At 48.6% G+C, this 12,857-nt stretch overlaps 1 protein-coding gene across 3 annotated transcripts in view; it reads left to right on the forward strand.

Moving 5' to 3' along the window:
* The window catches only part of LOC140735659 (poly(ADP-ribose) glycohydrolase-like), a 47,208-nt gene that overhangs the window by 11,911 nt on the left and 22,440 nt on the right, over positions 1-12,857 (forward strand). For all 3 annotated transcript variants that reach the window (XM_073060992.1, XM_073060974.1, XM_073060983.1), the window contains 4 exons: positions 3,203-3,408; positions 4,558-4,686; positions 7,117-7,203; positions 12,258-12,332. In XM_073060992.1, coding sequence (XP_072917093.1) covers positions 3,256-3,408; positions 4,558-4,686; positions 7,117-7,203; positions 12,258-12,332 — 444 coding nt within the window. In that variant the 5' untranslated portion in view covers positions 3,203-3,255. The remainder of the gene's footprint in view (positions 1-3,202; positions 3,409-4,557; positions 4,687-7,116; positions 7,204-12,257; positions 12,333-12,857) is intronic.

Below are 12,857 nucleotides of genomic sequence, written 5' to 3' on the forward strand. Positions count from 1 at the left end.
CTCTGTTCCTGAGGTGGTTGATGACTGTGGTATCTCAGGAAGCTAACTGGGACGGGCAAGTGGGTCCTCTGGGAGGTGGGGCAAAGCTTCTGTGCAGTTCCTGAAGGAGGGACAAGGTTCTCCAAACCAGTCACAGTGTGTCCTCCCCACTTCGAACGGTCGGTCATGGGCTGCTGGTTCTCTTGGCTTTATTACTGTGACGTACTGAGATACATGAACACCTCGTGCACACTCGAGGAAATCTGCAGATGCTGGAAATTCAAACAACAACACACACAAAATGCTGGTAGAACACAGCAGGCTAGGCAGCATCTATAGGGAGAAGCACTGTCGACGTTTTGGGCGGAGACCCTTCGTCAGGACTAACCGAAAGGAAAGATAGTAAGAGATTTGAAAGTAGAGGGGGGAGGGGGAAATGCAAAATGGTAGGAGAAGACCGGAGGGGGTGGGATGAAGCTAAGAGCTGGAAAGGTGATTGGCGAAAGTGATACCGAGCTGGAGAAGGGAAAGGATCATGGGACGGGAGGCCTCGGGAGAAAGAAAGGAGGAGGGGGAGCACCAGCGGGAGATGGAGAACAGGCAAACAACTAAATATGTCAGGGATGTGCTAAGAAGGGGAGGAGAGGCATTAACAGAAGTTAGAGAAGTCAATGTTCATGCTATCAGGTTGGAGGCTACCCAGCCGGTATATAAGGTGTTGTTCCTCCAACCTGAGTTTGGATTCATTTTGACAATAGAGGAGGTCATGGATAGACATATCAGAATGGGAATGGGACGTGGAATTAAAATGTGTGGCCACTGGGAGATCCTGCTTTTTCTGGCGGACCGAGCGTAGGTGTTCCACGAAACGGTCTCCCAGTCTGCGTTGGGTCTCGCCAATATATAAAAGGCCACACCGGGAGCACCGGACGCAGTATACCACACCAGCCGACTCACAGGTGAAGTGTCGCCTCACCTGGAAGGACTGTCTGGGGCCCTGAATGGTGGTGAGGGAGGAAGTGTAAGGGCAGGTGTAGCACTTGTTCCGTTTACAAGGATGAGTGCCAGGAGGGAGATCGGTGGGAAGGGATGGGGGGGACGAGTGGACAAGGGAGTCGCGTAGGGAGCGATCCCTGCGGAAAGCAGAAAGAAGGGGGGAGGGAAAAATGTGTGTGACAGAGATAGAAGAAGTAAAGCACTAACAATAGGTACGAACAAAGTGTCACGGTTACAGAGAAAGTACAGTGCAGGTAAACAAAACTGTACAAGATCTCAGTGAGGCAGATTGTGAGGTTGAGTCTACCTTACTGTGCTCATCGTCACTGTGATGTGTTGTATGACTTGGCGATCATGGTCTTCCATCTGTCTTTAATCTGATCGTTGCCTGTGGGGAAGACCCCCTTTACACTTATTCTTTTATCTATCTCTGACCATGCTTGTTCTCGGTAAATTTTACTACAGAAGTGGTTTGGCATTGTCTTCTTCTGGACAGTGTCTTTACAAGACGGGTGACCCCAGCCATTATCAATACTCTTCAGAGATTGTCTGCCTGGCGTCAGTGGTCACATAACCAGGACTTGTGATGTGCACCGGCTGCTCATACGGCCATCCACCACCTGCCCCCATGGCTTCACGTGACCCTGATCGGGGGCTAAGCAGGTACTACAGGACCTGCAGGCTAGCAGGGGGAAGGAGCACCTTACACCTCCTTTGGTAGAGATGTGTATTCAACCCTTATTCTACTAGGGAACCGTTTAATATTTTTATACCATGAAAAGGGCCGGTAACACCATAAAGGATCCCGCACACTCTGTTCATAGACTGTTTGTCCCACTCCTGATGGGGAGGAGGCTACGTAGGACCACCAGACTCTAAAACAGATACTTCCCCCAAGTAGTCTGACTGATCAACCCCTCCACCTGTGAGCCCACCCCACCATGCCCCCTACCACCACTATATCCACATCAGCCACTTTATCATTTCCTGTCAGTCACCTAGTGTTCAAACACTCCTGCACCCGGTGCCACTTATGTACATAGGCACAAGTGTTGGAAGCTGCTTGTGTACTTGTGTGTATATGGTCACACTCAATAGTTCCTTGTACTCTGTTTTTATATTTATATTCATTATATTTTTTTATGCCTCACAGATCCACAGTAACAATCATTTTGTTCTCCTTTACACTGGTGTTCTGAGGAATGGCAGTCTCCTTAGAGCCAGCAGAGGGAATTAACACCAGATTGCTAGCACTGTAAAAGTTACTCTAACTGCTATGCCATGTAACAAATAAAGCTTGTCTCCAAAATCTTTTTAAAAAAATGGAGACAAAAGAGATGAAAATGCAGATTGCTCTAACTGCTGGTGCTTCACGAGGTTGCATCCTCAACTCGGTGGGCAGATTCTGCTCTATCTGCAAGTTCGCAGATGGTGTCTGTATCGGGTCACACTACAAATGACCACGGGTGGTTGGAGTACAGGAAGGAGACTGAGTGCTTTGTGACAGGGTGTCATGACAACAGCCTTTCCCTAGGTGTCAACATAAGGAAAGAGCTGGACTTCGGGGAGGCTCCTGTCTACATCGACAGTGTCAAGGTTAAGAGTTTCAAGATCCTGGGTCAAGCCATGTTGATGTCGTGGTCGAGATAGCTCACCAACGCCTCTACTTCCTCAGGAGACGACAGAAAGTCAGCACGTCCCCGTTTGCACCACAGATCATCCCGTCTGGATGCATAACAGCTCAGTACGGCATCTGCTCTGCAGGTGACCACAAGGAACCACAGAGAATTGTGGACACAGCTCAGCATAACACTCAAAGTCCATTGGCAAGCTGGGTCGTAGCGTTATTCAGCTGCACAACAGCCCTTGGGAAGAAGCTGCTTTTCAGTCTTGGCTAAGATGTTTCTGTATCTCCTACTGGATGCCAGGAGCCTGAACAGACAATATTAATTACCGGTATATTATTTTATCACTGTTCACCAGTTATTAGCCCTGACTACTCTTTCCACTACGACAAATACCAGCACACAAAGGAGGTGAAGGGACTCAGTGGGTCAGGCAGTGACCATGGAGGGAAATGGATAGTTTCTCCCGATGTTTTGTGTGTGTTACTCAGTGGCCTAAACTTTCCACTTCCCCTGCTCCGGTTTCCTGTGTGTTTTCGCTTCAGACCGAGTGCCTTCCGACCCTGAGCCCGGTCTAATCTCGTTCCCCTTCCACTTCCCAGGAGAGCTGCAAACCCAAGGATGAGTTTTGAGGAAGTGAACAGCAAGCTGTGAGATGGAGCGGGAGCAGATGCAGTGCTCTCCGGCAGGATCCGAGTCCCGTCTTTCCGCCGACGCCTGCCCTGGCCCAGAGGTGATGGACGCTGGAGCTGGAGTTTCTGAGACAGGATTGCTCAGACCAACACCAGATCACACCATCTGTGTGGAGGTGAGGACGTGCTGGATTACAGTGTAACGTTATTCTTATCATCTTCTTTTACTTGTATATAATTACATGTATTTGTGTAAGTGTTCATGCCCGACCTACTGTCCATTACACCACTGTCATTTCGGGCAGCAGTGAAGGTCCTCCATCTCTGACAGAGTTCAGGGCTTCCTTCATCATAACAAGTCAAGTCACTTTTTATTGTCATTTCCACCATAACTGCTGGTACAGTGCACAGTAAAAACGAGACAACCAGGAACTGTAGCTTCCTCTCGGTATTCACCACTGTCAGTCATGCAAATCCAGGGTGGAGACTCAGGAATACCGTCACACTCAGATGTAGAAGGATTCCTCATTGCTGTTTCCGTAACAGTTTTGTGTGACCAGTCAGGGGTGTTGGCCCTGAGCTGAACCCCTGAACCTAGAGGACCAGTGGACCACTCTCAGTCTGGCCTCTCCCCTTTGACCTGCTTGACATGGTTGACCCTACCAAGTATTCAGAGAATTTTCCAGTAATTGATTCAGTATTTTTCTAGAAGCTTATTCATTTTTCCTGCAGCAGGTGAATCTGGATAATTCATAGTTTAATTGTTATCGCTGGAATGCCGTTATCTTTCTAATTGGAGCTCGTTTTTAGTGTAGAACAGCCACAACTTTGTTCCTTGTTTTATTTTTTTTAATTTATTGAGATACAGTGAGGAATAGGCTCATCTGGCTTTTTGAGCTGGTCTGCCCAACAACTCCCAATTTAACGAGACAATTTGCAGTGATCAGTTATCCTGCATGTTTGGACTGTGGGAGGAAACCGGAGCACCCGGAGGAAACCCACACAGTCACCGGGAGAACGTGCAGACTCTTTACAGGCAGTGATGGGAATTGAACCCAGATCGCTGGACTTTAAAGTGTTGTGCTACCATGCTGCCCTAAATTCTTAATATGTTAAATAAATAGCCATAAGCAAAAGGTTTTATGAGTCATTCTTGACTTCTGAAGAACGTTTGGATCACAAAGTCACCGGGGTTGAACAGAGCAAGACAATGAAGTGTTGGCTTCCACCACCAGGAGGCGGAGGTTGAATACTAATTCCAAAGTGACTGTACCCCAGTGAGCACTGTGCTCTCGGTGATAACAGTTGTAGCATCTTCCTTGCAGGTCTCTGGGGTTCGCCTGGGTAAGCTGTTTCCCTTCACCGTTCCCAATCCGGAAGCAATCTGGAGCTCAGAATATGTGAAGATGCCGTTCTCGACTTCCAATCGGCAGACTCGGTCCGTACCCGGACAGGTAATGTACCCTTAGCCTAACGATTGTCCAGTGAATCCTGACAGGAATTGGTTTAAAGTTTTCTGTCTTGATGTTTTTGGAGATCTAGTGTGGATAGGATTAGAAATCCCCCTCATCTCTTTTCTAAAGGGATGTTCTCGTATTCTAACAATGTACCCTCTGGTTCAAAACACCCCACTATAGGAAACATCCTCTCCACCTTCACTCTATCAATATTCGGTAGGTTCTCATCCATATTTTCTGCCAAATCCACCCTCATCCATTTAAGTCACTATGCTCAGAACATCTAGTGACATTTTGGTCAGCATATCCTATTACAGCGCCAGTGACCCAGGTTCAATTCCTGCTGCTCTCTGTGAGGAGGTTGTACGTTCTCCCCATGACTCTGCAGGTTTCCTCCCACGTGCGGGTTAGTAGGTTAGCTGATCAGGTGGGGGGTGCAGGCTCGTAGGGCCGGAAGGGTTAGTAGGTTAGCTGGTCAGGTGGGGGGTGCAGGCTCGTAGGGCCGGAAGGGTTAGTGGGTTAGCTGGTCAGGTGGGGGGTGCAGGCTAGTAGGGCCGGAAGGGTTAGTGGGTTAGTGGTCAGGTGGGGGGTGCAGGCTCGTAGGGCCGGAAGGGTTAGTGGGTTAGCTGGTCAGGTGGGGGGTGCAGGCTCGTAGGGCCGGAAGGGTTAGTGGGTTAGCTGGTCAGGTGGGGGGTGCAGGCTCGTAGGGCCGGAAGGGTTAGTGGGTTAGCTGGTCAGGTGGGGGGGTGCAGGCTCATAGGGCCGGAAGGGTTAGTGGGTTAGCTGGTCAGGTGGGGGGTGCAGGCTCGTAGGGCCGGAAGGGTTAGTGGGTTAGCTGGTCAGGTGGGGGGTGCAGGCTCGTAGGGCCGGAAGGGTTAGTGGGTTAGCTGGTCAGGTGGGGGGTGCAGGCTCGTAGGGCCGGAAGGGTTAGTGGGTTAGCTGGTCAGGTGGGGGGTGCAGGCTTGTAGGGCCGGAAGGGTTAGTAGGTTAGCTGGTCAGGTGGGGGGTGCAGGCTCGTAGGGCCGGAAGGGTTAGTGGGTTAGCTGGTCAGGTGGGGGGTGCAGGCTCATAGGGCCGGAAGGGCCTGTTACAGTGCGTATCTCTGCATAACTGAAATAAGAATTGATTTTTTTTTGAGCGTATGATGATCTGGAGTGGGCAGGGGCACATTGTGCTCCTGTTTCCGGACTGGTTCTTGGATTCAGTCTTCTGACTCTAGAAGACTTAATCTCATCTTCTACGTCAGATCCCCAGAACCTTCGGTTCCTGGTGTTTTGAAAATGCCAGAAACTTACCTACCTCCTTAACCACGTATGAGGATCTAATTTCCACAACCCTCCTGGGCGGGGAGGATTTCGGGGACTCACCTCCCGCTGCGAAAAGGAACTGCCCACACACTCTCTTTTACGCCTTTTCCGGCTACTCTGTTCCCTGGTTGTGGATTCTCTGAGCTACGGAGGAATTCTGACATCCACCCTGTCACGTTGTGCCCCTTGGGACCTTGTATCCTTCAAAAAAAATTACCCCCGTTCACTCAATCTCCAAACAGAACAAAACAGAAGCACAGATCCCTCATCTTCAGGGGAGGGGAGACTGAGCCAAGGGGGATCGGAATTAGATTGAATATCACTGGCACGTTGTGAAATTTGTTGTTTTATGGCAGCAGAACAGTGCAGTACATAAAAAAAACTATAAATTACAATAACTAAAATATATTCTATATATTATTTGTGAAAATGAAATAAGTGGACAACGCTATAAGTGACTAAAACTTATATAAACTAAAGTTCTGAGCCGATTATGTTAAACAGGGACGTGGTCATTCCCTCCAATTTCATACGCACACCGACCCTTTATTGCTGACCCCCAGAGCACAGCCAGTTACCATTATTAAATGCACGTCTTCGGAACAGGCGCTGAACTATTACAGCTGGGGGTGTCGGAGTTCAGAGTTCAATTCTGATGTCCTCTGTAAGGAGTTTGTATGTGACCGCGTGGGTTTGCTCCGGGTGCTCCAGCTTCCCTACACGTTGCAGAGACGTACTGGTTGGTAGGTTAATCGGATTAGGCTAGGGTTAAATCAGTGGGTTGCTGACAGCATGGCTCGAAGGGCCGGAATGGCCCGTTCTGTGCAAGGTATCTCAATCAATAAAAGATTAGTGCAAAAAGGGAACAAATACAGTGAGGGAGTGTTCATGGCCTTATTGTCCATTGAGAAATCTGATGGCAGAGGGGGAAGAAATCTCCTGAAGTGTCGAGAGTGTGTCTTCAGGCTCCTGCACCTCCTCCTGACTTTAATGATGAGAAGAGGGCGTGTCCTGGGAATTAGTTTTGGTGTAACTCATATTCTAATTTGATGCATTAACTCGCAAAGAAGCAGCTTACACGTTCTTCTTGTAAACTCCAGTCCATTGTTGATTTTTGCAGCGTTGTGAAGGAAGAGTGGTTCATCGCTGGGAGGTTATAAAAGAGGCTTTGGACAGGCCTGACTTCAAAACAGCTGAGGACTTGGTGGTAGGTATTGAGATTTTTATTTTGAAAATCTCATCAAGCCCTAAATTAAAAGGTATAACAAGCCACTATGAATTTAGTCTCTCTTGTTAATTGTAGACTGTTTCAATGGTTTTGGATTCAGATTTATTTATTGAAACAGACAGTGTAATACATCGTTTGTGTTAACAACCAAGGAGGCCACTAGTGTCGCACGCACATTCCGGCACCAACACTGCCTGTCCCAGAACGCTCGGCAGAACAACACAGAACCCAAGAAGCATCAAAACCAGGTCGTTTCCTCCCTCCTACTCAACTATCTAATCGGACAGCCCTCCAACTCCAGGACAGGCCTCTGGCCTACAGGCTTTAGCCATCAATACTTACAATCGCCCAAAGGGCTCCCATCTTCGTTTTCAACCCCTGGGTTAGCCAGTGATGGGATCCCACCGCTCCGACTGTCTGGTACTCATGCCTCCTCTTGCCTCCTCCTTGAACGGACTCGGAACAGCCCATCGGCCATGGTTAACCTGTGTCCCACGTTCACAGACTGTCCCAGGTTTGGGTGTGTGTGGGGTGTGTGTGGGGTGTGTGTGGGGTGTGTGTGTGTGTGTGTGTGTGTGTGTGTGTGTGGGGTGTGTGTGTGTGTGTGTGTGTGTGTGTGTGTGTGTGTGTGTGTGTGTGTGTGTGTGTGTGTGTGTGTGTGTGTGTGTGTGTGTGTGTGTGTGTGTGTTTTGATTTGAGCCATCTGTGATAAATAAGTCTGAATCCTTGCCTGGACCTTACTTTAACCCCTGCCTTGCTGCAGCCTCTACAGGAGAAAGGAACTGGTTTGCTGTATCAGCACAGCAAAGGGCTATAATTTGCTACCTTGCCTGTGTCCCTCACACAGTGTTGTTCACCTCCACACTGTCCAGCTGAAAGCAAACTCACCACAGCTTTGACTCATGGTTATCTTTGCTTCTCCAGAAATAGTTCTGAGTCAGGTCGACCAGGATTCCTGGGCGTGGTGTAATGTTAATCCATCAGACCATAACGAGGCCATTCGGCCCATCGAGTCTGCTCCGTCACTCAATCATGGCTGATTTATTATCCCTCTCAACTCCCATTTTATTTCACTGGGGCTCGTCTGCTGTGGTTGGCAGCTCATCTAGGAGAAGGAAAACTCTGATCCCAAACTCCGGCTGCCTTGCAGCTATGCCCACCCTTGGGCAAGGCTTCGGGAGTAAACCTCGAGGAAAAATCTGGAGTTGGAGTCCCTGGCAACTCCTGTGGTGTCTCTGGTGCCAAACTGAATCAGTCTCAGCTGTTGCTTTGGATTCATCAGCTGCGTGGGGAGGGGGAGCCTGCTATACGGGCAACAGCGTGCTCTCCATATCGCACTGCCCTGGGTTGTGAATTGGTTTGATCAGCCCCAACCCCATAACCCTGCCTTCTCACTGTAACCTTTGACACCCTAACTAATCAACAACTTATCAACCTCCGCTTTAAATCTCAATGACTAGACCTCCACAGCCCTTCTTGGTAATGAATTCCACAGATTCACCACCATCTGGTCCCAATATTCCCTCATTCCCAGTGCAGTGTGCTGGCAGGAAATGCCAGCAAACCACAGGCACTTCTTAATCTTCTTGCTGCACTGGAGTATCAAACTTTCCATCTGCTCCTTGCTGCTCGTATCCTAGGTCCCAACCAGCTCGCCCCACGCTGCCTGACGCCATCGTCCCGCGGATCTCCTGCAACGCAGGCCCCACCTCCCTCACAACATCCTGAACAGTCCTGACTTCAACTCTGCTCTCACCTTCAATTTATTATTGAAGTACGTACACATACGTGACCGCGTGCCACCTCGCGTACGTGACCGCGTGCCACCCCGCGTACGTGACCGCGTGCCACCCCGCGTACGTGACCGCGTGCCACCCCGCGTACGTGACCGTATGCTACCCTGAGATACATTTCCTTGCAGGCATTTATAAGAAAGTAAAGAAATTCAATAGAATTTATGAAAAACTAGGCATAAACAAAGACAAAGGACCAAGGTGCAAAAGAAGACAAACTGTGCAAATAAATAATACCGAGAACATGAGTTCTGGAGTCTTTGATCGTGAGCAGGGGCGTATCTACGGAAAATAGCGCCTATGGCAAGCACTGAAATTGCGCCCGTCCAAACATCTGACACCCATCTTTTAGATAACTTTACCATAATATCAGCTCAAAAATACAAGTCAAGCTCGTTAATCTTTTAACTTTTAATTATGGCACTTAACCACAGGCACGGCGTTTTTGAGTTTTTCCCAGCGTTGTGTTGAACGAGAGAAAAACATGTAGAGAGCTTCGATGGTTCCAAAAAACCTGACCATCATTGTATCCTGCTTGGCTGCATGTACACCCACCAAGTTGAGTGAGTGATTGTCGCAATTCACAAACACTGCCAGGTTGTTTTTCTCACTTATTCTTTGATGATTGCCACTTCTGTGTCCAGCCATCACAGCAGCGTTGCCATCGCACTGTGACCAACAATCTTGTAGCTCCATTTTGTCCTTTTCTAGCTGTTTCAAGATGTCTTCAACCAAGCTCTCAGCATCCTTCTAGCTTATCTGGATAAAACCAAGGAAGGACTCTCTAAAACAGACTGTTTTCCTCTCAAAATCATCTTCCACATACCTAACTACTTCTGACATCTGCTCACAGTGTGCCTGATCAGTAGTCCAGTCGAACATGAGACCATAGTACTTGGCTTTACGAATGCTTCTCAGTAAACTCTGGCGAACAGTGGATGCCATCATGTGGATGAATTCGTTCTGGACACCTGGTGAAAAATAAGACGTGGATCCAGGATGACTTTCCACATGAGTGAAGTGTTCTTTTATGACAGAGTCAGAGATGGCCAGTAGTTTCAGTAAGCCAAGGAAATTTCCCACATTGAAGTCATCGTCTAGCTAAAGTGACTCCGTGTCCTCGCAAAGCCAAGTTCTGAGTCACAAGGAATTTTATGCAGTGAATGATTCCCGTCAAGTTATCACGCCACTTCTGCTTTTCCTTCTCAATTTGTGACTGAAATACCACATCAATGACTCCTCTGTTTCCAGCTAAATTTCTTTCCATTTCTTTCCACTGTGTTAAGCATTCCCGATGATTCTTGGAATTTTCATGAACACTAATCCTTTCAGGTGGTTGATTCCACTTTCCTGCTCCAATGAGGATTGATGGTCTGACCGGGAATAGAGAAGACAACAGATACAAAATGCAGACTTTTTAGAAGGGGAGTAGACCAGCCATGAGTGAGTCACTTCCTCACCTCGCCCATTTCCCAATTTCCTCTTGAACCAAGTTTTGTTTATTGAGCGGTTATTTGTTGGCAGGAAAGGCCCCTCACTGTTCTGGAAATACTTCGAACCCAGCTTTATTATTTCTGTTCTCAACGCATCAGGCAGAATTGCTTTTCCAGTATCCTTGTCGAACTTCAGAAGTCCAACGTCATGCTGTTCAATCACTTCTGGCATGACGGTTTGACACCATCCAGTTCACCAGGTTCAGTGTCGTCACGTTCAAACTCGTCAGGTAAAATCTCGTCAATAAACTCAACATCATCACCACCACCATCGTCTTCCCCTCCTGTCATGTCCACGTTCTCTGTGGCCGTCTCACTCTTAATCCCGTCATACTCGGATTTATCTGACTTGACTTCCTCCTTGGCTTGTGATGCATTTGTACTTGATCCACCTTCGGATTCCAACAAACTTGTAGCAGATGCAGGCGACTCCCTGGAACGTGTCGAACTACTTGTTCCAGGCTTTTCAAAGAAGGGCATGAAGAACTTGCTCAACTTCTTGGCTTCCTCCGCCTCCAACTTTCATCTCCTCCGTCCTTCAGCTCCATTCTCCTTCTTCGTGAAGAAACGTTTCATGGTCTTCTTACACAATGCTCTGAAATAAGGCCATCCTAGTGCTTCTCACCCATGATAATCAAAGACAGATCATACGTCTGAAGAAAATTCTTTTTTCACTATCCGAGGATGGCTTGTCTGGCTTTAATAGAAACTGCTCAGTGGTGCCCCCCTTCAAGTGGCGCCCAGGGCACGTGCCATACCTGCCATACCTTAGATACACCACTGATCGTGAGTTCTGTATGTTGTCGTGAATAAGTTATCCACGCTGGTTCAGGAGCCTGTTAGTCGAAGGGTAATAACTGTTCCTGAACCTGGTGGTGTGGAACCTGATGATTGAGGGGTAATAACTGTTCCTGAACCTGGTGGTGTGGGACCTGATGGTTGAGGGGTAATAACTGTTCCTGAACCTGGTGGTGTGGGATCTGATGGTTGAGGGGTAATAACTGTTCCTGAACCTGGTGGTGTGGAACTTGATGATTGAGGGGTAATAACTGTTCCTGATCCTGGTGGTGTGGGATCTGATGGTTGAGGGGAATAACTGTTCCTGATCCTGGTGGTCTGGGATCTGAGGCTCCTGTACCTCCTTGCTGGTGGTAGCAATGAGAAGAGAGCATGGCCTGGATGGTGGGGGTCCTTGATGATGGAATCTGCTATCTTATGGCCGTGCTCCTTGTAGATGTGCTCAGTGGTCGGGAGGGCTTTTCCTGTGACAGACTGGGCTGTATCCACCACTTTCCCTAAACTATTCCATTCCTGGACATCAATGTTTCCATACTAGGCCTTGGGCTACTCGTATCCTGATTTCCTCTGCGGCCACTGTCCCCATCTTCACCGACTGACTCCCTTCCCTCATCGCAGGTCACCAGTTGGCCTTGGTCAGGCCCACGACTTGCCTGACATCTAAACCCCACCCTCGTTCATCACATCTTCTCTCTCTCCTGGCCCAGGTTCAACTCTGAAAATGTTCAAGGCATTCCCCCGCCCCCCCACCCCCAGCACACGAGGATCGAGCAGTTACCTCGCGCCAGGGCTGACCATCTGCTGAGACCGGCGATGGAGCAGTGGTCTTGGTGAGGTCTGAACAGAATGTGGAGCACCAACCTCACAGCAGTTACTTTTGGAGAGAGATTGTGGGGTGGGATAGCTCACCTAGTCCTGCGTTACTAACCTCTTCTGTCTGATCTCACAGGGAGCGATCAGGCTGTATAACCCAAAGTATGCCAGCATCTGGACGTTTATGGGACTCCATCACTACCTGAAGCAGGTGAGTTTATCCTCTGTCTCTCACTGTCAGTCTTACAAAGGTTACCAAGACACTGCCCAGAAGAAGGCAATGGCAAACCAGTTCTGTAGAATAATTTGCCAAGATCATGGGACCATGATCACCCAGGTCATCGAACCCGGCACAGAATGGTGAACTAACTTTGCCTAAAACCTCAGGCTCCAGACAAGGACTTGTGAGATTCCACCGAAGTCCCACAGTTGGGCTGACTGGAGAGATGGAGGGTGAGACCAGGTGTTTTTTGGCTTGACAGTCTAGAACCAGAGGTACAGTTTTGGGTAAGGCGTAGAATCTTGTTTGTAGGGATGCTGGCTGAGCCTGAGGATTGGGTTGCAAATGTTTTGAATCAGGTTGATTATCACCAGCGTGTGTTGTGACATTTGTTAACTTAGCAGCCGCAGTTCAACGCCATACATAATGGCAGTGTGACATGTGATGAGGATGTTAGGAGAATTCAGGGTGACTTGGATAGGCTGGGTGAGTGGGCAGATACTTGGCAGATGGCGT

This window comes from Hemitrygon akajei, chromosome 1, assembly GCF_048418815.1.
Source record: "Hemitrygon akajei chromosome 1, sHemAka1.3, whole genome shotgun sequence".
Classification (NCBI taxonomy): Eukaryota; Metazoa; Chordata; class Chondrichthyes; order Myliobatiformes; family Dasyatidae; genus Hemitrygon; species Hemitrygon akajei.